General features: G+C 37.5%; 2 protein-coding genes across 7 annotated transcripts in view; one reads left to right on the top strand and one right to left on the bottom strand.

The window, feature by feature from the left end:
* Positions 1–40: 40 nt before the first annotated feature.
* LOC146160430 (phosphorylase b kinase regulatory subunit beta-like) lies at positions 41–17846 on the top strand. 2 transcript variants are annotated; one of them, XM_083383765.1, is made up of 20 exons: positions 41–1188; positions 1332–1451; positions 2132–2228; positions 2854–3083; positions 3172–3410; positions 4126–4250; positions 7780–7929; positions 8070–8272; positions 8650–8782; positions 9017–9228; positions 10243–10450; positions 12776–12882; positions 13190–13334; positions 13978–14156; positions 14349–14493; positions 14635–14785; positions 14873–15084; positions 15984–16092; positions 16380–16573; positions 17180–17846. In XM_083383765.1, the coding sequence occupies exons 1-20, from the start codon at positions 1103–1105 to the stop codon at positions 17339–17341; spliced, it is 3207 nt and encodes a 1068-aa protein (XP_083239891.1). In that variant the 5' UTR covers positions 41–1102; the 3' UTR covers positions 17342–17846. The 2 variants fall into 2 exon arrangements, with proteins under 2 accessions (XP_083239891.1, XP_083239890.1); XM_083383764.1 differs by having other exon boundaries at positions 17159–17846.
* A 61-nt stretch (positions 17847–17907) lies between these two features.
* LOC146160429 (kinesin-like protein KIF28) overlaps positions 17908–21972 on the bottom strand; it is a 28574-nt gene continuing 24509 nt past the window's right edge. For all 5 annotated transcript variants that reach the window (XM_083385740.1, XM_083385741.1, XM_083385739.1 and 2 more), the window contains one exon: positions 17908–19080. In XM_083385740.1, coding sequence (XP_083241866.1) covers positions 18970–19080 — 111 coding nt within the window. In that variant the 3' untranslated portion in view covers positions 17908–18969. The remainder of the gene's footprint in view (positions 19081–21972) is intronic.

Raw genomic sequence — 21972 nt, 5'->3', positions numbered from 1 at the left:
TGAACATTCACAAAATATTACAAAAAGTGTGAGATGGCATTATAACACTTGACACACCCTAACCCAAACGCTAACCCTAACCCAACTAATGTGCGTTAATGTAATAATTATTTGAATGCTGGTGAAAAAGCCCAAACTCGGGTGGGCATAAGATAGTTTCTCGTCTATGGTACCATAGGATTGTTACGTCACAAATTTAGGTTTTGGAGCCTAAAGCGTTTATGTAATTATTAATTCAATTCACATTATTTGGGTTAGGGTGCTGGTTATAGCGTTTGGGTTTAGGTAGGTCAAGTATTATTAAACTTAATCTTTTGAAGCACATTGTTAAGTCAAATTAGTACATTGTCCGAGACCTCAAAGTCTAAAAGTCGGACTTTTTGGTCCTTTGGATGCACTAATCGTCGTAGACCTATTTGCTTAGAAATGCACTAATTTCTAACGTATCGGGTGAAAAATTATGGCGCTGGTCTAGAATCCTACCACAACGTTGAAATGATTATTAAGCAATGCATAATATGTGGGTTAGGGTGTCGGTTAGTGTTTGGGTGTGGGTAGGTCAAGTAATATTGTTTAACACTATTACTGGACTCACCCAAACCCAAACGCTAACCGGCACCCTAACCAAAATAATGTTCGTTGTGGTAGGATTCTAGACGAGCGCCAAAATTATTGTTACTCATATTGACGGCCACAAATTATTTAATGTAATCTGGGCACCCCGCACCCGTGCCACTGTACTTTGTATTTGCTAAAACGTATGCATCATATTCACAACTGTAAATATTTGAGCATATTGTTGATACGTAAAATATAATTGATTATACAAAATTTGCTGTTTGCCAAAAATATATCTCATGCAGCCCGCGGCCCCTCGTAAGACCTGAGTTTGACACCTGTGAAGCTCAAGGTTCGTCTGACATATATTCTGTTTAATAATATGTTAATGCATTTTTGTTGAATAACCTTTGACGCCATACCATGATTGATGAACCCTAGAGAACAGTAGCGTCAGTGTTAATGGTGTACGTTACCGTCTGGAATGTAATCGGTCTTGCAAATTGCACTTCATCCAAGTTTAATTTGCGTTAGATTGCAAACAATGGATCAATTCGTTAGTCAATCCGAGATTGAACAGTACATAACAACAAAACAAAAACTTGACCACCATTACCACATGGTTAAAAGGTAATATATTTAAATAAAATAATTTACCCTTTAAAGAAATTGATTTAAATCTATTTTTAGTATATATGTATACTTGTTTAATAACCAATAAATATATTGCCTATAGTGTATATTAAAATGTCATGACACTTTTTTTATTTCAGGTTGTTTTTGCCTTATCAGAGTTCATCCACTGGTTTGTTCTCTTGCAGTAATGAAGCTCATATACGAGATAGTATGTACTGCAGTGCTGCAGTATGGGCACTGGCAATGGCATATAGAAGGTAAGTTAGATTATGTGTATAGTCTTATCAGCTTTCGTTAGGCTGCGAAGTCCGACTCAGCACTCAATATGGAATCGGTTTGTTTTGCTTGAGTCGGACTCAAGACTCAGGTAATCAGATGTGCGCATGTCCAGTACTGAATTTTTTGAAAAGATAAGGGGCGCAACATGTTTTTTGGAAAGGTAGAATAGAATAAGGTTGGTGGAGTATTTTTCAACCATGTATTGTGGGTGGATGAATTTATATGACACCACTACAGTTGGATTGATAAGTATCCACCTTATTTTGTTACGTAAATGGGATTAAAACAGACTCTTAGAGCTGGAGCTGGACTTGGGACTCAACAAAACAATTTGGGACATTTGGCCGGATTTGGACTACTGACTCGAGAGTCAGACTTTTTACTGGAGTCAAACTCCGGTTATTTTTATTCGACTCCACAGCCGTGCCTTTGGTACTGAAAAAATGTGACAGCTTTCATTACTTGTATTACTTTACCTATTTTGTTAACTTATGTTTGGAAAAAGTAAAAAAAATGGTTTGATATTGAATCATACCATTATTTTATATTATGTGACTTAAAATACTAAGGATTAATATGTATGGAATATTTGTTATGCTATATTACATACCTTGTATTCTTTATTTTAAACACATGAAATTTGTTGGTTTGATTCAAGAATTGATGATGATAATGGAAGAACATATGAATTAGAGCATGTTGCTGTCAAGTGTATGAGAGGAATCTTATTTTGCTTCATGCGTCAAATGGACAAGGTGTTGTACCAATTACCTAAACTTTACAAGCCTACTTAGTTTCAACCTCTTGCCTAATCTGTCAAAGTGTGTCAATAATATGACTTTTAAGTCAAGGAGTGTGCTTGTTTGTAACTCAGCAAAACAACAAATGTCATCATTGACCAAAAAATTTCAAAAGTTTGCTGTGAATGTTTGGGGCCATGGCCCCCCCAAAATTTATAAATATTTTACTCTGAATCATTTGTTTTGTAGCATTTATGAGCAGTACCACAAAAGTAGATGCCACACCTTAAATTGTCATGCATTGTTACGTCACAAACGATGTAGTTAATATAATGTTTGCTATACAATAATGTAGTTTTACTATTTCATTCAGTTTTTGCTCTTTGAGTGGTTTTTGTGTATTACGTTAACACTCAGTCAGTTGCTGCTCGAAACGGTTTGCTCGCATTGTTAATTGTGTTCGTTACGGCAATTAATACAATGATAAAAGCTAAACAAAAAATTCCAACTTTTTGGCCCCCCCAAAATTTTCGCCTGGCTGCGCCACTGCAATGCTAATCCTTCATTCAATTTCCATTGCCTTGTAGTTAAGGATTGTATTCAGTGAATGGAAAAATTAATTTTTGGTTTAATCTGCTAGGTAGAAAACTTCAAACTAACTCAAAAAGTTGAAACAGCACTGCACTGCATATTCGACCATTCTTCTGGAGATGCAATCCGAGATGATTATCATCATTTGCAACTTGATGTGGTGGCCCTTTTTGTTCTTTATGTTGTCCAGATGTCAGCTTCTGGACTGCAGATTATATTCAACACCGATGAAGTGTCATTTGTTCAGAACTTAATTTACTACCTGGAAAGATCATACAGGTTCATACTGTGTAAATATTTATGTTGTTCTCTGTTATAAATTTTAAACCGATTATAAATAAATGACATTCATTCTCTTTCTTTCCAGGGTCCCTGACTTTGGTATGTGGGAACGCGGTAGCAAGTACAATAATGGTAGTTGTGAACTGCATGCAAGTTCGGTAGGAGCTGCCAAGGCTGCCTTGGAATCTGCCAATGGCTTTAACTTGTTTGGGAAGCAAAAGGGTGCACCATGGTCGGTGTTGTGGGTGGACATTGATGCACACAACCGCAATCGGACGGTAATGGACTCACTCCTTCCCCGAGAATCCAACTCTAAAAACAGTGGTTGGTTGGTATTGTTGCTTTGTTTGCAGGCGTAATTGTGAAAGACTCAAATATTTTCCTATAAAAAGTTTGTGGTGCAATGTTGATATGCAAAAACAGTGTGTTAGGGCAGTGCTCTTTTAACCGGTTTGCACGGTACACCAAAATATGCATGGGGTGCAGAAGTTCAAAAAAGTATACAAGGGTGCATCACAAACTTTTAATGAACATTTAATATTTGACATTGAATGCTATTTTATGACATGCAATAGTACTTGCAAGCAGCTGCAGCCATAATCGAACTCTCACTGACGGTGTGTAAAACTTCAGCAGCTCTGCTCGCTTGAATTTACATAATGATGTTGATATGCATAATGATTTTTCATACCGCTTTATACCTCAGTTTACCGAGTTCGTTACAATAACTTTAAGCGTTAACCAAACCAAAAATGGTTGAAGAGCACTGTGTTAGATTAACGACTAAAAATTGGCTTGGATCAAATAATATATTACTATTTAGGTTATTCATTGCTACATGCATTTGCATGCAAACAGGATCAATTTTATTGTTATTAAGCCTGCCAAATATGTTTTAGTCATTTTAATATGCTATAGGTGGTGGATAAGGCGTTTCAACGTTTTGTTATTTGTTTGACCGCCAATGTAACTTTTAACTACTGTAGCGTTTGGAACTACAGCCCTCCGCATCGCTAAACTACTGAAATGTATTAAACAGACGCCGCATTACTTACAACGGTTTCGTTTCCCTTCTTTGCCGTTGATAGCGAAGATTTGAGAAACGCCACAGTTGCGCAAGTGGTTGGAAAACTTGAAGGGCAGTATGGGATGAAACGATTTATGGTATGTGTAGGGATGTTCAAAGTACAATATCGAATTCAATTCTGCCGTTTATTTCGGGTAATTGGAACCGATATAATGTAATGCTTTACCGCGGATTGTTGCGCCTAATTGCACAAACGCGTGTGGTAAGTTGGCCTGTCGCTGCGGCGACCAATTTATAGTGCTTGCTTTAAACGTAACCTGTTAGTGCAGTGTCAGCGTTTTTTCGGGCGAGCAATTACCGCGTCTCTCTATTACGTTCGTCTAACAATTAAGTGTCAATCAAGCGTTATTGGGCGAGCGATCAACGTGTAATGTCTGGTGTGGAATTCGCAATTTCCCTAAATGCGTTAAGTTGCAAAAGTAACATTACGTTGTAAAACGTGCTGGCCGTCCACAAAATGCGCTTTAGGGTTACTTAAGGTCAACTTTAGGCCAATATTCAGCGAGGTTATGCAGTTATGCGCAGTGTAATTGTCAAGAATTCGTTAAGTCCATAGTAACTTTGTATTCTTTGCAGTACATTATTTGTCTGCATAACAAATCACGTTAGTAAAAAAATAAGCCCTAAGACTCAACAATGCTTGAAAAAACAGGACCGAATTGCTAAGATTTCTGTGTGCATTGTTGCATTGTACTCACTATTGGCAAAAATATAAGTTTTGGTAACAACCTGGACTGTTGACATATTACAGTTTAGACAACTGCTTCAAATGACAGTTGTTAAGAATGTTAAACATATGGGAGATTTTTTTATTATAATGTACACATGTTAGAAAATTGTTTGGGCGATTTATTGCTGTGATTGTGGGCCCTGTAGGGTATTTAAGTTTAATCTCTTTCCCAAACAAAATAGAGGTTAAATAATTGAATAAAAATATACTAGGATTCTCTATTCTGGATTCGTTATTCTAGATTCGAAACCTATTATTCTAGAATACCTTGGGATTCTACTTTGAACATCCCAGGTATGTGCATTATTATCCAATAGTGTGACTCTACCTTAACGACAAAGTTAATTGCAATACGATAAATTTTACTTAGTATGTAACGGTATATATTGTGCTCGTTTCGGAGAATCGCGCGATGTACTTGTCTGCTCTTTTTTCTGTTATTTTATAATTTTTTTTAATGGAAAGACAGACCAGGATTAAATAACGGCGATAGGCTGAAAAGGCCAGCCGAAGTAGTGGAGGTTCGTAGTTTTACAATGTTTATACAAAAATATACCCATAGTTTTGATTTAAACAATAAAAACATGGGAGTGTCGGTAATATCGTTGCATACTTACAACGGTGTACACTGTACAACGTACTGCGCACATAACAGTAGACGAAATTCATGATCTAGAGCAGGGGTCGGCAACCTTTTTCTAGTCGCGGGCCAAAGCCTAACTCAGAAAGGTCTTAGCGGGCCGCACAAAATGATATCTAAGAATTATGTTATTGAAATGTTAGAACAACTGTGAATCAGGCTGGCTCGGATATTTTTTGCACTTATAAACGTGTTTAATTACATTTACAGAGGCAGTAATGTGTTAGTCTAACTACTTCGGGGGAACGCGATAACATTTAAAGTGTCAGTGTTTGTTAGCCGTTTTAAGTCAAGGCGTACCTTGCGAGCGAGATTTTTTTGGTATACCGGTATTTCTCTTAATTTTTTGCCAGTTTTTATTACATTCCAGAAATTAAAAAAAATGTTAAAAAATGTATGTCCAATATTTTTTAATGTGTTTTCCCTTTTTGCTCGACGCACTTGGTAGCCTTCCACCAGCAACGGTAAAGAATCACTGATCTAATTGAAAATGCAGAATCAAAACGTAAACAAATCGGACGTATAATAAACATTCGCGCGAAAGCAATATTTTTTCGCAATTACGTAGTTAAAATAGTCAAAAAGTTTGTGAAATAGAATCGTGTTTAATTTGTCAAAGAGGAGGCAGCTGGATGAATTACATCGCCCGTGGGCCGTAGGTTGCCGACACATGATCTAGACTCTAGAGCAGTGCTTCTCAACCTTTTTTCGCGGCGACGCAAATAGCAAGCGTAAGTGTGACAGCGAGTTTTGACGACCCAATTGTTTTTTCTTTTAAGAGAACAAACAATAGGCATTATCATAAAGAATTTCGAATTATTATTAGACATTAATTGTATTGCTTCCTTAATTGAGAGATTTTGCTCAGAAACAATCTCAATTACTAGGGTTCCTCTTTTTCCCGGATTTTCTCACTCCCGGGAAACGGGATAAAGTAAGCTCATTTACGTTTTGTAGTATTGCTTCTGCAATCTTACAAGACCTTTTCGTATTAAATTCAGGACTGTAGCGATGATTCTTGTATGAGGCGCTCAAAGAAGTGGTGAAACATGTACCGCGTAACCACGATGAAAACGTACGCAAGAAAAAGGCAATTGTACGCTTCGTCAACTGCAGTGTGCTAACTCGAGTGTGACATTAATTAGGTCACCCACGGGCTGTTACACGCCAGCAACTATGCTGGAGGGAGAATGCGTGCATAGAGTCGCCACAGGACCCTTATTTGTTTAATTTAAAAAAAGCGCATGCAAGGCGCATTTTATTGGTAGAATAAATTTAATTAATTTTTTTCGCTGGTAAGCGCAAATAATGCAACAGGCAATGACGTTAACATGGTTTGTACTATTTTCCGCGCTCCTTCACTTTTGCACGTAGAAATTTATGCAAAAAAACAAAAAAAAAACCGCATACCATAACGACCATTATTTGGGTTAGGGTGCGGGTTATCGTTTGGGTGAGGGTGGGTGAAGTCTTATTATATTTATTATTCATAATACCACCTGACCCACCCTCATTCAAACGCTTATGCGCACCCCAACCCAAATAATGTGCATTATGGTATGCGGTATTTGTAGACCGTTTTTTGCATAACTTCCTATGTGCAGAAGTGAAGGAGCGCCCCATTTGTTCTTTATATTTGTCAAAAACGACAATTTTTTTAAAGTTTTGCTGTGTTGCCGAATACCCGGGAAAATCCGAGGATTCGGGATTGTTAATTCGCGGGAAATCCCGGGAATTTCCCGTCGAAACATTCCCGGAGAGGAACCCTAGTATAAACATGTGACTACTGCGGTCGGCGACCCAACCAAATCAAACAGCGACCCAATTTTTGGTCGCGGCCCATAGGTTCAGAAGCACTGCTCTAGAGTATAAAGTTTGCTTAAAATTTGAGGCTCATTAAAGCCCACGGTAATCTACTGTGAGTTTTGGTTGTGAGAAATCGTTTGATTTAATCTATAACGTTTGTATTTGGGAAATTTAAGCGCATTGTTGGATGTTGCCAAAATACATCGAAGCCAGCAATCTCTCGTTTGATAATTGCTATATTTTTGAGTGGGACCTAAGAGTCAACTTTACCAAAATATTTGTGTTCCATTTTAGGTTTAAGATAAAATGTGTTATAGTACAAAATTAAAAAAACAACCGCATTTATTAAAAAGGACGTACAAATTCCATTTGTCATCACGAATTTACTGCATTTATTTATTTGTTTATTCATACACCATGATGCTTATAGGGTGATGGATATATGACATGCGTTGAAGACCAGCACCGAAAGCACTACCAACCTGCCGAAATAAAATATTTCCAAAACATTGAGTGCGAGTGGCCCATCTTTTTTGTGCAGCTCATTATTGACGGCATTATCAACAAAAACCAAACACAGGTGGATAATTTGTACGTTTGTCGTGCTTTTGATTTTCATATAGTTTTTATCAAAAAATGAATACTATAATACATTACTTTTTTAAATATGCGTATATAGTTAGTATGATCTTTAATGATAACACTATATGATATGTAAAGGTCGACAAATACCTTGAAAAACTCAGACCCTTGTTAGTGGAAAAGGACGGGGCGGAACTCTTGCCTCGCTTTTTCTACGTACCGAGTGATCTTATAGCTAATGAACGACAAAATCCCGGGTCTAGCAAGCGACTCTGTAGTTTTGGAATGTTTGATGAGCCTCCTGTTTTTCTATGGGGCCAAGCGACCTTGCTTATTTCAAGGTTTGTTACATATAGGGCGTCAGAAACAACTCAAAGAAGCCATTGTTCGATACAAAGTTTGATCCAGATTCATGGTATTTTGAGTTGGTAGTTCCTCAGCATTGCCTTCTAACAAATTTGTCAAATTTTACGTTTTAATTTTATTTCGTCAAAGCAATAATACACAAAACTTAACTAGACTCTATTTTCTATATTGCACAACCAATTACTACCCAAAGTTTTTTTTGACAATATGTTAGCATCACTGTGTTGTTCTTGAATTGTTTTTTTGCGTAATTGCGATCTCTGTGTTCCGAGTTTTGTAAATTTTGCTTTAAAAATGTTTAGTGTTCTTATCGTGTCCATGAATTTCATCACGTTTGCTTACGCGTTACAAGGTTGCTGCAGGACATGTTGATAACTTGGTCAGATCTTGACCCGATTAAGCGTTATTTGCCGATTGAGGAGCGTCACAAGGTCAGCATGCGGTACTCCACTTTTAGCGGGGTTATCAGCGACACAATTATCCAGGTGCGTGCTTGATGCGCATTTTCTAGTCAATTTACGCAAAGTAATTGTTTTCAAAATGGCAGTTTTCTGTAGTAGAGTAGGAACAAATGCTTAATTTAACATTTCTTTTATTGTGCATTTTCCCCAAAAAGCAATAACGGACAAAAATTGTCGCAAAATCCTAATTAAAAAAAACAACAACAAAAACATTGTCATTTTCTTTTCTTAAATGTATTTCTTGTGATATTACCGCAGGTTTCCCTCGTAGCTGAGAGCAAACATCTACAGCGCATCCTTGCGACGTACGGCTTTGAAACCCAGACACCGGAACAAGTGGAGCCCATACAGATATGGCCGTCACAGGAACTCGTTAACGTCTACCTGCATCTAGGCGCAAATAAGAAATTAGAGTTATCCGGTCGACCAAAGCGGCCCATCGGTGCCCTTGGAACTTGCAAAGTTTACAGGTTAGCATAGTTTGATTTGCAATACAGTTATTGCGTCAAAGCCAAGTACAAACCTTTTTTTAATTGTTTGCAATTTTAAGAAAGTTTTGGTGCGGAGATTTATTTTGAACCAGAATTTGAACTATTATTTTTTTAAATCAAAACACACGCGTTCAGTAATTACGAAAACCTGACGCACCCGTTCAAGCATGCAGACCTTTTACGTCTTATTATTGCGTAACAAGACTCTCCACAATAACAATGGTATATTGCTTTAAAGCTGTTCTTTTCATTTTCATCACGTTTTCGTCCGCGAACCACTATTCATACTAAGATAACTATGTGGACTTGGAAAAATACCAGTATAGGGAATATTTACAGAGATATAGCAAAATGCGCAAAGCAAAACTGTCCCAACTGCTACTTGATATATTGACCAAGCAAATATGAGGATACTCATCGATCAAATAGGTTACTAAAAGTAAAACAAAATTAATTAACAGCAAATAATTACTTTCAAAAAAATTTCGTGGACATTTACGATACTTCACCGTGGCCCTTGAGGTCCATAGAAGAGGCTGAATAATTATAAAATTAAATTTCCTTTTTATCCACACTCACTTCCAAACTTTGAAGGTAGTGACGAGCAGCAGGGAAACTAGTCCACAAGACAAAGAATACAAACTACTAAACGATGGATTTCAATATGATGTCAGATTATTATTTTTTGCATGTAATAGCTAGTTTTGGGAGACCCGGTTGTATTAAAGTCAACAGACAGTAGGCACACAAACATATTTTTGCTATTTTAAATTTTAGTTCTCTGATTTCCCTAATAATGAAAAGTGCCGACAGGCATTTTATATCTTCGAAATTTGCCTAGACATACTTAAAGCCGTGCCTATGAAATTACAGACGCGGCCGAAAAACAATCATTAGAGTCATGCCCCCTATATAACGAGGGAAACTCGCCAACCATAAATATCAAAATTGTTATTTATGTTGATGAACTACACGAGACATTGCTGTACGCAGAATCCACGGTCGCACAGTTGTGTGTTACCCACTTATGTTTGATATTGGGGACTTCTACATGGCTTTTGATACACAAACACTTATCGACGAGCTACAACACTCCCTCCAGTTTGTCAGTAGCTACTGGCGGATGCCTATGAGACCTCTATTCATCTTCCTACTCAGAGAAGACATTACGGAAGACGACCGACTTAAGCCAATGTTAGGGGTAAATGAATTACTATACAATTACTAAATTTCACAAAACTACAGTGCTTCCAACTTATGCATTATGCTTGGATTAACTTTAAACTATACCGGGTCTACTTATTTTATACTAGAAATAATACCCGACGTTGCCTTGGTTAAATAGGGTATTTACTTGTAACAATATAATACAGTCTTTTGTAATAAGCCCGATATATTACGTGCATTATACTGCAGTCTGCAATGCCCCAATTTTGCGTGGTTACAAATGTATGGAGCAATCAAGCTGTTGATTGTTGATCACCATCGCATATTATGATGTACCACTTCCGTATTAGTGTAAATGAATGTGTAATTTAACATGTGACCTAATCTAATGTTCCGTTTTTCGTGTAGGATGGGTCAAAATACTTTCTCGAAATTAAAGTAGGATGCGACCCTTGTGTAGCAGCAACAATATTAGGCCCTACATACTGACAAATGTGCTGTGTTCATAAAAAATGCGTATTCCCCCGGCCAAATCATTCTCGAGTATAGGTTAAACAAAATTCCACACTATCGGTAAAATACATTTTATGCTTTGTGATTTTTTAGTTTTTTACAATGATCGGATAGCTTATAATAGTAATACAGCACAGGTACTTGCAGCTGGTCGTCCCTATGCGTTTAGCCGCTGATTGAGTGTGAAATGAAAAATATTTTCCCACAAACCAGTAAAATCTTATATGGAAACGGCTTGTGTTGTGTGCCATTAATCGATTGGCGTTATATTTAAAACAAATATGTAATTCCGGTGCCAAATGGCCATTGGGTTGTTCTCTGTTAATCACCCTTACGTATTATGTTGACACATAACGTGTTAGTGTGCTTATCTCGCTTTATAACCGATAATTAAAAATTACTTCTGGCAATTTAGCATGTTGTCGAAATACACACTTAAAATAAAACCTTATGAGTGGCAACACCATTAAAATTTAGCAAAGCCGATGTTGGGCCCTAACAAATAGGTATTTCCTGCGCCACATTATTCTCGGGATGCTTTAGTAAATAGGCGCTAACCCAACCGGTAACAACGTCACCGAATTTCGTTATATGCATATCGATCGGGAATCACCAACAAATCTAAACCATATTTTTTTACTTATCGCTAAACGTTGCACTGCGTGGCGCTACACGTAGACATTTTAAATCATGGGATGATGTGTTTTTTGCATTTCGCTGGTCATCGGAAACATGTAGCCTAAATTGTTACAGCATATGTGTTGTTTGTTCCTTGACTATGTTGCGCTGATTGTCCCTTGAATGGGTTAACGAAATGCTTTCCCACAATTGGAGTCGCACCTTTTAGCCTATATGGAAGCGGCATTCAATCGGATGGCGTGTTACAAATTATCGCATTTATCTGCGTGACTGTGAAACTTATAATTGTTCGTCTTCGTAAACTAAAATTTTCATAAATTTTACATTTTGTTACAACAGTAATATGTATAGCCAAATTCCAATACTGTGTGGGTTTGAATTGGAACCACTAAATACCCATCTAAGCACGTCAAACATATTTTACTAAACGAAAACTGGTGACATATATCGATAGGGAAGCACTCACAAACGTAAAACCTTAAGTTGTAGCAGCCTTTGTTCGCATTGAGTGATATTCAAGCAAATACGCAATCCCGGTACCATACTGCGTCCAACGTAAGTAAAATCTTGTTTGAAACTGAAAAGTGGTTACTATTAAAACCGCCGCATTAAATGCGATAGTTTGCGAACTCTAGTCTAAATTTTGCGTGGTAACATACTTCAAGAAGTTCCTAACCATAAAAGTCTTAAATTGGAAACATTAAAATTTATTTTTATTAAGGCAACAACTCAATTTAATTTTATGTCCACGCTGGTAATTGCGCTTAAAAAAAGTTTTGCGCGGGTACGTTAAGAGTTTTATGATATGTCGCCTGCGCGTCCGTGTAGAAGCAAGCGCACTTCGCCGCTTCTTTTGTTGGACGACGATTCACTCCCTAACTCGAGCGCACAGTGGGGCGTCGCTACGCCTTTCTTTCGGCGACGATGACGTTGCTCTGTCTGCCTCGTTTGTGATCACGTGCCAGCGACCAACCGGCCGAACATGTTATCTACAATCGCCCAGCGAACAAACTTTGCCATTTATTATAAGAGATTAGGATTATAGAGTAAGTCGTTATAACCTTTTAAAACCAAAACTAAAATATAGTATAGATAAATAAAGGATAGGAGCGCACTTTAAGCTTATATTTAAATAAAGAAAAACAAAGAACAGTACCTTACATTTATTGCATGCCTAAGTAGGGTACTAATTGTATGTTGTATGTAGGTGCTGAGTTCTTTAAAGCAGGGCGAGTGGCAAGGTATCAAGGTGTGCTTGGGTAGAGTTCAATCTTTCATCGCATCGTCTGTGGTCGAGCATCTAGAATTTGTAAAGTATGATAAAAAAGACCTATCTTTTAATAAACTTTTTATTTTCGGACTGTTTCATAGGAAAATATTCCTAAATAAAACATATCAAGGTGAATCTTTTTAATTAATTTTTTTGCTTAACCTGTATTAGAATGACCTATAAATGTTTAATTTGAACACAATTTTTATCTGTATATAGCACCAGTTTTACTTGTAGGACGTCTTGCAATTGTTTAAAATATTAAGTAAAGGTAAATAAGTCTTACTGCATAGTTCACCCTAAAAATATACGATGCCAACGTTTTGTTTTATCACGAAGTTTTATGTGCAGGCATGAAGGTGGAAACGGCTCGCACGCTGACATTTGTAAGCCGTTTGTTGGCAAGGAAAGGGAATCAGATGCTGATGTTGAGCACTTGAAAAGGAGCACGAGCTCTTGCTCCAACCTTACAAAGCTCGAAGATGACGTTGACGAGGTACCGGCGTTTTTTAGTTATAAAATTAATAAGTTTTAACGTTTTTTATCTGGAAGAAAAATATGTAATATTTATTTTAACAACATATACGACTCACGCGTCGAAGGGGCAATTTAATCGACTGGCTTAATATTTGAAGCAAATCTATCAAATTAACAAAAAAGTAAACAGCCTTCAACGCAAACTAAGAATACAACTTTCCCTAGCTACTAACAATCGTTCACGAGTAACTATATCGAATTTAAAATCTGAATTTAAAAAGGTTTGCGGGTATAGGTCAAGCGGTTTTGCGTTTTTGAAAAGTGCTTCCAAAAGGGAGGATTTCCAAAGAGGAAACAGGAGGACTGGGGAGCTCCAGGGAAAAGCAAGCGCTATTATCACAGCGGTGCAGTTGCCGTCGTTGTGTTTGGCGACGCTTTGCCCCGAAATTCTACCAACTGAAGCGCGCTATGCACATACGAAGTAAGGCGTATACTGCCTTCTTCTAACGCTGGTTAAAAGTGATTTTACCCCCGGCATGATGCGTATCGTTCGATGCCGGCTCGCTTGCGGTTCCTTTTCCTTCTCTATTTTAACAAACTAAATGGTTGGATCATAAATACAAACCTCAAACATCGGCCCGGTTATTTTTTTTGTCCCATAGGAAATACTGCAAGCCAATCAACTTCGTTCGCTTCCAACTGAACACATTATTGCGCACATGCGAGAGTTTCGCTCAGGTGCATCTTTAGCAACTCTTCTGTGCGAAGTCAGCAAGCGCGAGGGCCTACACTACGAAACCGGCTGTGGAACGTGCTATGACAGACTTAATCGACTTTGCAGGTGAAAAACAAAGTTCATGCTAAGAAAAACTGCCTTCATAACAAAACAAAATATAAACACCTGTCGTATAATCCGTTCAAACTTATTTTGCATAGTCTTCATTACGTAATTCATTAAAAATGTAGGCCTTTGTCGCATTAAGGGATTATTTCAAAAAGAACTACCAAATATTCTCATCTTGTTGTACCTTAGGTGGGCCGCCAAGCAAAAGTTGTGGAGTTTGGTTCGGTATTGCGCCAGCATTTGTCACAAGGTTGTCGACAGTCTCGCGCCCTCGATCACCTCAGTCTTGGTCAGGGACAAACACCTCACCCTTGGCGTGTTTGGACACGAAGAGGTTGTGTTAATTGTTATTTGAATAACTTTTTTCGTTTTTTCCATGAGACCGTTTTTGCACTGTCAGAAGTTTTAAAATCAATGATGAATTCCGTTGTTTGATGATATTTTGTCGTGTGAGAAAAAAAACACTGTTTTAAAGGTTGTGATTAGCAACCCTCTGCCACCATCCATGATCAAGGACATATTGTACACATTATGCACCCCTCACGATGAACGTGAAGCATGTTTGCAACAAGAACTTGTTTTGTACGTTGGAGCCGCCATCAACAAGCAACCTGATCTATTTGACGGTAGGTTTAAATGCGCATGTTTAATAATTAGCATTTTTTATTTCGTTTATAGTTGTAAGCATGCGGTATATGACACCTTACTTTTAGGAATGCTGCAAGTGCGCATTGGTTGGTTGGCTCATGCTATGAGACTTCTTCTGAAGCACAAAGAAGCAAACGGGAAGCAACCGGCAGCTCAAGACATACACGAGCTTTCACCGAGCGAGGTGAAGCAACTCCTGCTTGATGTTCTCTCTGTGAACAACCACACTGATCTGACCTGGTTCCAAAAAAAGCAGATCATAGGAGCACTCAACAAAGTAGGTTTTACTATATTACTAAGCGTCACACCCATCCTTTTTATATCAGGGGCGGGCAACTTCTCCAGTCGGCGGGCCTGATATGGGAAAATAAAGTACTGGGCGGGCCGGATTCCTAGATCGATATATTAATTGTGCTGCCATAGCCTACATGTTTTGTCGCATAATAGCGGCTAATGTTGTACTATTAAAACACGGTATAATGGCATCGGCCGTTTTGTGTCGAATTTTGGACGCCTTACTTTTTTAGGACGCCGTTATGGCGCCGCTATTTTGGCACCTGATTTTCTGGCCTTCTTTAGGGTTATTCATGGGTAATGAGTGGGTTAGAAAATAGGTTAGGGTTAAAATTATTAGGGGGGTTAGCGATGTACTGAGGGATGGGGCTTGGGTTAGCTAAAATATTTTATAGGCCTAATTGTGGTCATTTAGGTCTTATTCAGACGGGTTTATGACTTATTCCGATTTAGACTGTACTACGACGATTAGGTATTAGTCCTATTATGGTCTTATTCCTAATTGGGTGCTATTTCGACGTTAATGTTGTTCTTATTTCCATCTTATGGCTGGATTCCTATAATTTAACCCAAGACAATGAACTAAAGAATAACTAAGAATCACTATTATTTAACGTAGTAAGTAAGTAGTGAGGGATTGCGGCAGACTGTTGCCGCGGGCCACATTATCATGCAAAACCGGAAGCTGTCTGCGGGCCGCTCAAAATCCTGTTGCCCGCCCCTGCTTCATATAATTGTGTTGTAACTTTAAAAATTTGCGGGCGTATTTTTTTAAATCAGTGCGAAATAATTTCCGTTGAACTGCTGCGCATCTGGCAACCTTCCATGGCGTACCGGTAATGAAACACTAATATAGTCTGCTTCCTTTTCACATTTGTTTAGGCTCCGCACGATTTTTACGCTAAAGTGTGGCTAATACTGGAGCGAAGTCCTGATGGTTTTGTAATTAACAAACATCACCTGCCACAACAACCAACTCTGTCAGATATGGGTAAGTTGAAAATTCCATACGAAACAGCATACGAATATATTGTTGCTACCAGGCATTGTATCAATTACAAAATTCTTTGTCCGACAATCATTTTTATTATATGTGCAAGTAAAAATGTGCTGACATTCTAGTCGGACATGGCATGTGCACATCTACGAAAATGTTCCTCTATACTCTTAGTCTATACGGTGTGCAAATGAGTTGGCGATTCGCGGTGTATATTATTGTCGTAACAAGTTTCATGGAGGCCTAGCTCAAAAAATTAAACATGTTTGTTTGGTTTTAAGGAAAGAATGAGGTTGCCTGGTGGAAGAGGGTCGAGGGAATGTTTGTGGGATTGCACAGGCCAGAGTTAAGACACTTGGTTGTCGAAATGCTTATGGTGACTGCCACGATACTGGAGCGAAACCCGGAATTGTCCTTTCAGTCGCGAACTGATGTTGACACAGTGGTACAGGACGCCATTGACCTTTTCAAGAAAGTAAGTCAGTCCCAGCTTTGGCTGCCTCTTGGCACTGTGTATGTGTTAGGGTTGATCAAAAAAACACTTTTTTGTCAAATTTCAGTGGAGACCCCTGAAATTGTTAGGTTACGTCTAAAAAAAAACACAAACCAAATCTAAGAACTTTTTGTTCAGTATTACCCTTGCTACGTCAATTTAAAAATTCAGATTTAGGCTAAAATTTTGGAAAAAAATAATTTATCCTCCCTCTTTTTCTATTTTTGCATTGCTTTGGAATTGAATAGCTATGAATAAACCTGTTTTACAGTTTAAAAGTGAGTAGTCATTGTATAAATGTTTCATTTTAACAACATTTGTTAGGCTGTGTTATACGAAAAATGGCCTAAAAATTTAAAATAAAGTAGATGCAGCACACATGACATCAAATCAATAAAATAGTGCATTTAGTCTTCACACAATTATATCAATTACTCATCAAAAATTGAAAAAAACGTGCTAAAATCCATTTTTCGTACAAAACAGCCTAACAAATATTGTTGAACCCTTACAAATAACCAATTTGCAGACTTGCAACTTGACCGGTTACAACTTTTACATATACAGGAAAATGTTTTGAATGTCAAGGATAACGCATGCGAGAAAGAAGGAGATGACAGGGATGACATTTCGAGGTTTTGCGATCTACCTCCGGAGACCTGTGTGCACTTTATGATGAGGAGTTTGGTGAAGTCGCTTTTTCACGTCTCACTCGCACTCACGTCTGACACCTCGTGTTTAATCAGTTAGTCTCGTTCTACTCAATACGAGATTACGGCAGTAACTGTGCTCTGATCAACTAAATTTGTTCATAAAATGTATTATTTTCTCACAAATAAAAAGCTTGGTTGTGTTATCACTGTGACAGCTTCTGCCAAACTACGTTGTGTTGAGTAATTCTCCAAATCCTCCTTTTCCTCATCCAATGGTCTGCGTCCCTCGAGGCCTAAGTGTTATTAGGTCTTTAGTGAGCTTTCAAACATTTTGCATCGTATACCGTTGTTATTTAAACTTTGTTTTATCTTGTATAGTGGGCTAGCATGCAAAACCGACCCTGAGACACAAAAAAAAAATTGTTTAATTTCGATAGTACGCTTTCCGATCTTTATACTCTTCACAGAAATGTCGCTTTACTAACGTTATAAATCGAGCTTTGCATATTTACTTCTCTGACTTCTTCCAATTAACATTGAGCGATCCTTGATAGCGACTCCGAGTTAAGAAAGTAACTGCTCTAAAAATACATATTGTCAGTTCTGCTTATCTCATTTAGAGATATAAAATAAAATAAAAATTCAAACAGTTTGTGTGGTGGTTTTAATTGTGATACAAGTGCTGAATTAAAATATGATGAAAATGTATGTATGCAAAACATAAGCGCAGCGAAGTTACGAGTAGTAAAAAGGCACTTTCATTTGGAATATTGACAGAAATAATTAAAAAAAAACAATAATAAAAAGAAAAACATCGCCTGATTTGTACAAAAATAGAAGATTTTGTGCTATAAACATACAAATGATAAAAATTTTAAGGCATCAAAGAGAGAGAGCGATACCCTTGCGGGGTTAACGTGCAGAGTGAAACAAAAAAACATACCTATTTGACCTATTGCATTATATTAGTAGGGGTACAAAATGGTAATATCGAAGCCGATACCCACGCCAAGAAGTAGTATCGGTACTCGTCCGATAATATGTTGGTCCAGGTGCCATTCCAATACCAAATTACTTTGAGCGTTGCATCCATGGTTTAAATGGCGTTTTCAAATTAACATTAAAATAATTTTTTTCCGACGCTAAAGCAATTTTTAGCATAAAAACCTGGAAAACTTTACGTTAGCACCTTTCTATTTGATATTTCAATTTTGCTTATTTGACCATAGTAATGACGTAATTTAATACAGAATCGCCAGTAGTTTTTGCCTAAAATATCGGGAATCGGAATAAAATAAATATCGGATTCCTAGCTTAAAACTATGTCATGATACCACGTAACAATTAAACAAAAACATAAGCCATACACTAACATATTATATATACGTTACAAGTTTGCATTCAACCGTTTAGCAAATGTTAAAAAAAAGTCTTAAAGAAGCTTCTTACACCAAGCCACGATTATGTAACTTTTCAGAGGAATTAAACAATAAATAAGAAACGCGATTCATTACGTCCTGCCTGGAGACGTAAACTTACGAAAGGCGCTTTTGATCTGCACACGCAGAAAGGAACAGAAGAACAATGTAAAAAACATATTTAAAGAAGAAGCACATATGAAAAAGTTTTGGTGACATCACTATAGCTAAAACTACGATTGTGAGTCAAACGAAGCGGGATGGAAAAGGATCATCGCATTGCACAGTAGAAGGCAGCCTAAGCCGCTTACATAACAATACAAGCCTTCGAGTTTTTGGCACTGTTTCCACTTGAAGTGGGTGAAGGACGGCCGTTAGCAGGTGCATTTGCCTTGGCTTGTTTTGAAGCTTGAATCATCTGTAATTAGAATCTCAGATATTAGACAGGCAAGAAAACGGACATGAAATATTTTTCGTCGGGCAAACAAGTAGCCTACTTAATGTGGTCAGTAAATTAGCCGACGCTTTGAGGTTTTTATTATTTTTAAATAAATATGGCGATGATAGATTACCAATTTTATTGTTATTATAATGGACATGTAGCACACATGCAACACTTGATTGGTGTATTGCTGTGAAAGCGGTATGCCCCTAAAATTAAAATAACTTAAAATACAATATTTCCGAATGGTCCTGGGGTTGATGAAACAAAAGTTAATTTTGTTACATAGATTTTAAGAACGTTGCCATCTTATATTACCATAGTAAGGCTGACAATTTTGTTAGGCGTTTTACCACAATGATTACAAAAAATGTATTTTGTGTGTATTGTACCAAAATTTTAAATTTTATCGGTGAATAGTTAAGGTCTGCCTACTTTTGCTCATGCCTGACTGAGACCAAAAACATTTTAAACAAGTCTTAAAAAAGTATATGGAACTAATGATTGAGAATATCACGCTGTATACCATGACGTACATACCTAGTTAAGCAATACACTTTTCTACACAGACCAAAAATACAAACCTTGAGATGTCTCCACGCGATGCTTCGAATGTAAAACAAACCCAATAACTCATGCAACATGCAAAAACATCTACTATACAAGCTGTTAAAAGATGCATACCAGTTTAACATGCTATATATTGGACAAAACACGTAATTGAGTATAGACAACATTTGAAATCACCTTTTCAAAAAATTAAAATATATTCGTTATTTTGGAAAACGATTGCATTGGCGATGCACTGCGTTGTCTCGATTGCTTAATTTGTTTCTTTTTGTTACATAAAATCCCAAATTATTTACCTTATAGGCCAAATTCTATACATTGGACAACCCTTTACTTTAGAGAAATGTTGCCGATCAAAGTTCAGTGATGGGTAACTTACGCATGAACAGAGGAAGGAATCAGATGGGTTAATCAAACTCGCACTACGTAGTGCTAAACGGGTGCTTTCCCGGTCTTGGGAGAGCTGGGGTGTCGGACTCTCGCCCCGCTCGGGGGTGACGAGGTAGGCTGAATGGGCGCTGAAACGCCGCTGCGCCAGATAAGCCAGGGAGCTGCGGCGACGCGGCGCAAGCAATGACGTAGAAACGTCAGCTGATTCAGTATTACTGCCCTTGAACAACCTTAAAATCTACGACAACTCGCAGTTAGTGGTTTAATATTAACTGATTGGAATGAACACCCCTTGGCCTGTGTGTACTGATTTGTTTTCGGTTAGAAGTTTGACCAAGGTCGCTGATCAACACTACAATTTCCATATTCAAATTGAACTCTAGCACCTCAAACGCATGCAAACACAGAATCCAACAGATGAATTTAATTCTAGTCTTGGGAGTTGTTTTGTTGTTGTATAAAACGAGCGTTAACACAAACTTGTCGGATCAGTAGGAGAGAAAAGCACGGACACGTTTGGCATTGAGCAAGCAGAGTTTCTTAATAACATGTCAATCACAAAAAGTAAGGACAAAAAGGCAGCGATTGGTCACAGCATCATGACTGACAGGCGCGTGATTGCAGGAAAACAAAGAAATCAAAATGTAATGGTTAACATTATGTTATTGGTTTATTGTCTTTGGTTTAGATATGAAAGGCAAAAAGGGAGATGTTTCACCCCCATGCGATAAAATTGCAAAGATATTATTTAATTAAATGAGTTCGCCTGACATTTAAATCACGAATTTGTAAAACAAAAAAATAGATTAACAATACCAATTAATATAAAGATGAAAACCTTCGTTATCATGTATTTGTCTTACCTGTAGGTCAGTTCGGTGCACGTATAGATTTAATTCGCATATTTAAATTTTAGTTTAGAAATGTTTTGCGCTTTGGTTGCTACTGGTCGCAATGGGCTTTTTGAAAGTTTAAAGGTATTGATTAAATATCATCGGCGAGGAGTGAATTAAAACTTTAGTAGCGTGAAAAAACGTAATGTAATCATAAAACACAGTGCCAAATGTGTCTTATTGAAACCTTGGATTATGGTTGCTGTTGCTACTTATAAGTCCAAGGTTTGTCAATTGTTTCAATTGGGAATTTTACCTAAAATAAAAATAGCCATTTTACGCCGACTTCGGTAAGGTGAAAAACGTAACTCTTGAAAATTAGGCTATTATAACAGAACGACTAATTTTGGCCTCAAAGCATCATATAATCTTTTGTGGGTTCTGTTTGGCAATAATTTGTTGGCAAGCTTGTGAGGGGTTTTACCAACAGGACAGTTGCACCGAGGCAGATAAAGCGCGGGTCATTTTTACCAGCAGTCTGGTGGCCTGTCCAACTACATTTAAAGTTATCACATGGTAATGTTCTATATCAGGGGTCGGCAACTCCAAAAAAATATGAATTTCAGGGCACGGTAATTGATTTAACACGCACGTTACATAACCTTAAGAAAGTGCAACCATCACATCACTACCACATCATTAATATATACTACATCACTATCGCGAACTAAATGGTTGCACACATTTCCAGTTCGTGTCACAAATTAGTGTCTTAACTGTTGTATTTAACATTATTTTATGTGGGCGTTAAACTTGTCGGTTACGACTAACCGTTCATGATACGTCACAATGCCCTAAAATTGGCGTGATATTTACTGCGTTAAAGCAGGGCACTCTACATTAAAAAGTATAGGCACGTGAGTTTTTGTGCGACTAAGAAACCAAAATAAAAGCGAAACCGATAGTTAACATTTCTAGATATCGGCTGAAAAGCGTCGAAGTGTATTCCAAAACTGCGAGCAAATTATTGTGTCCGCGACAGTTCGTTTTTTTAGCATGGTTAGGGTATTTTTTA

Source organism: Ascidiella aspersa, chromosome 3, assembly GCF_963924565.1.
Source record: "Ascidiella aspersa chromosome 3, kaAscAspe10.2, whole genome shotgun sequence".
NCBI classification, from domain to species: domain Eukaryota; kingdom Metazoa; phylum Chordata; class Ascidiacea; order Phlebobranchia; family Ascidiidae; genus Ascidiella; species Ascidiella aspersa.
This window is presented reverse-complemented; position numbering and strand designations above follow the sequence as displayed.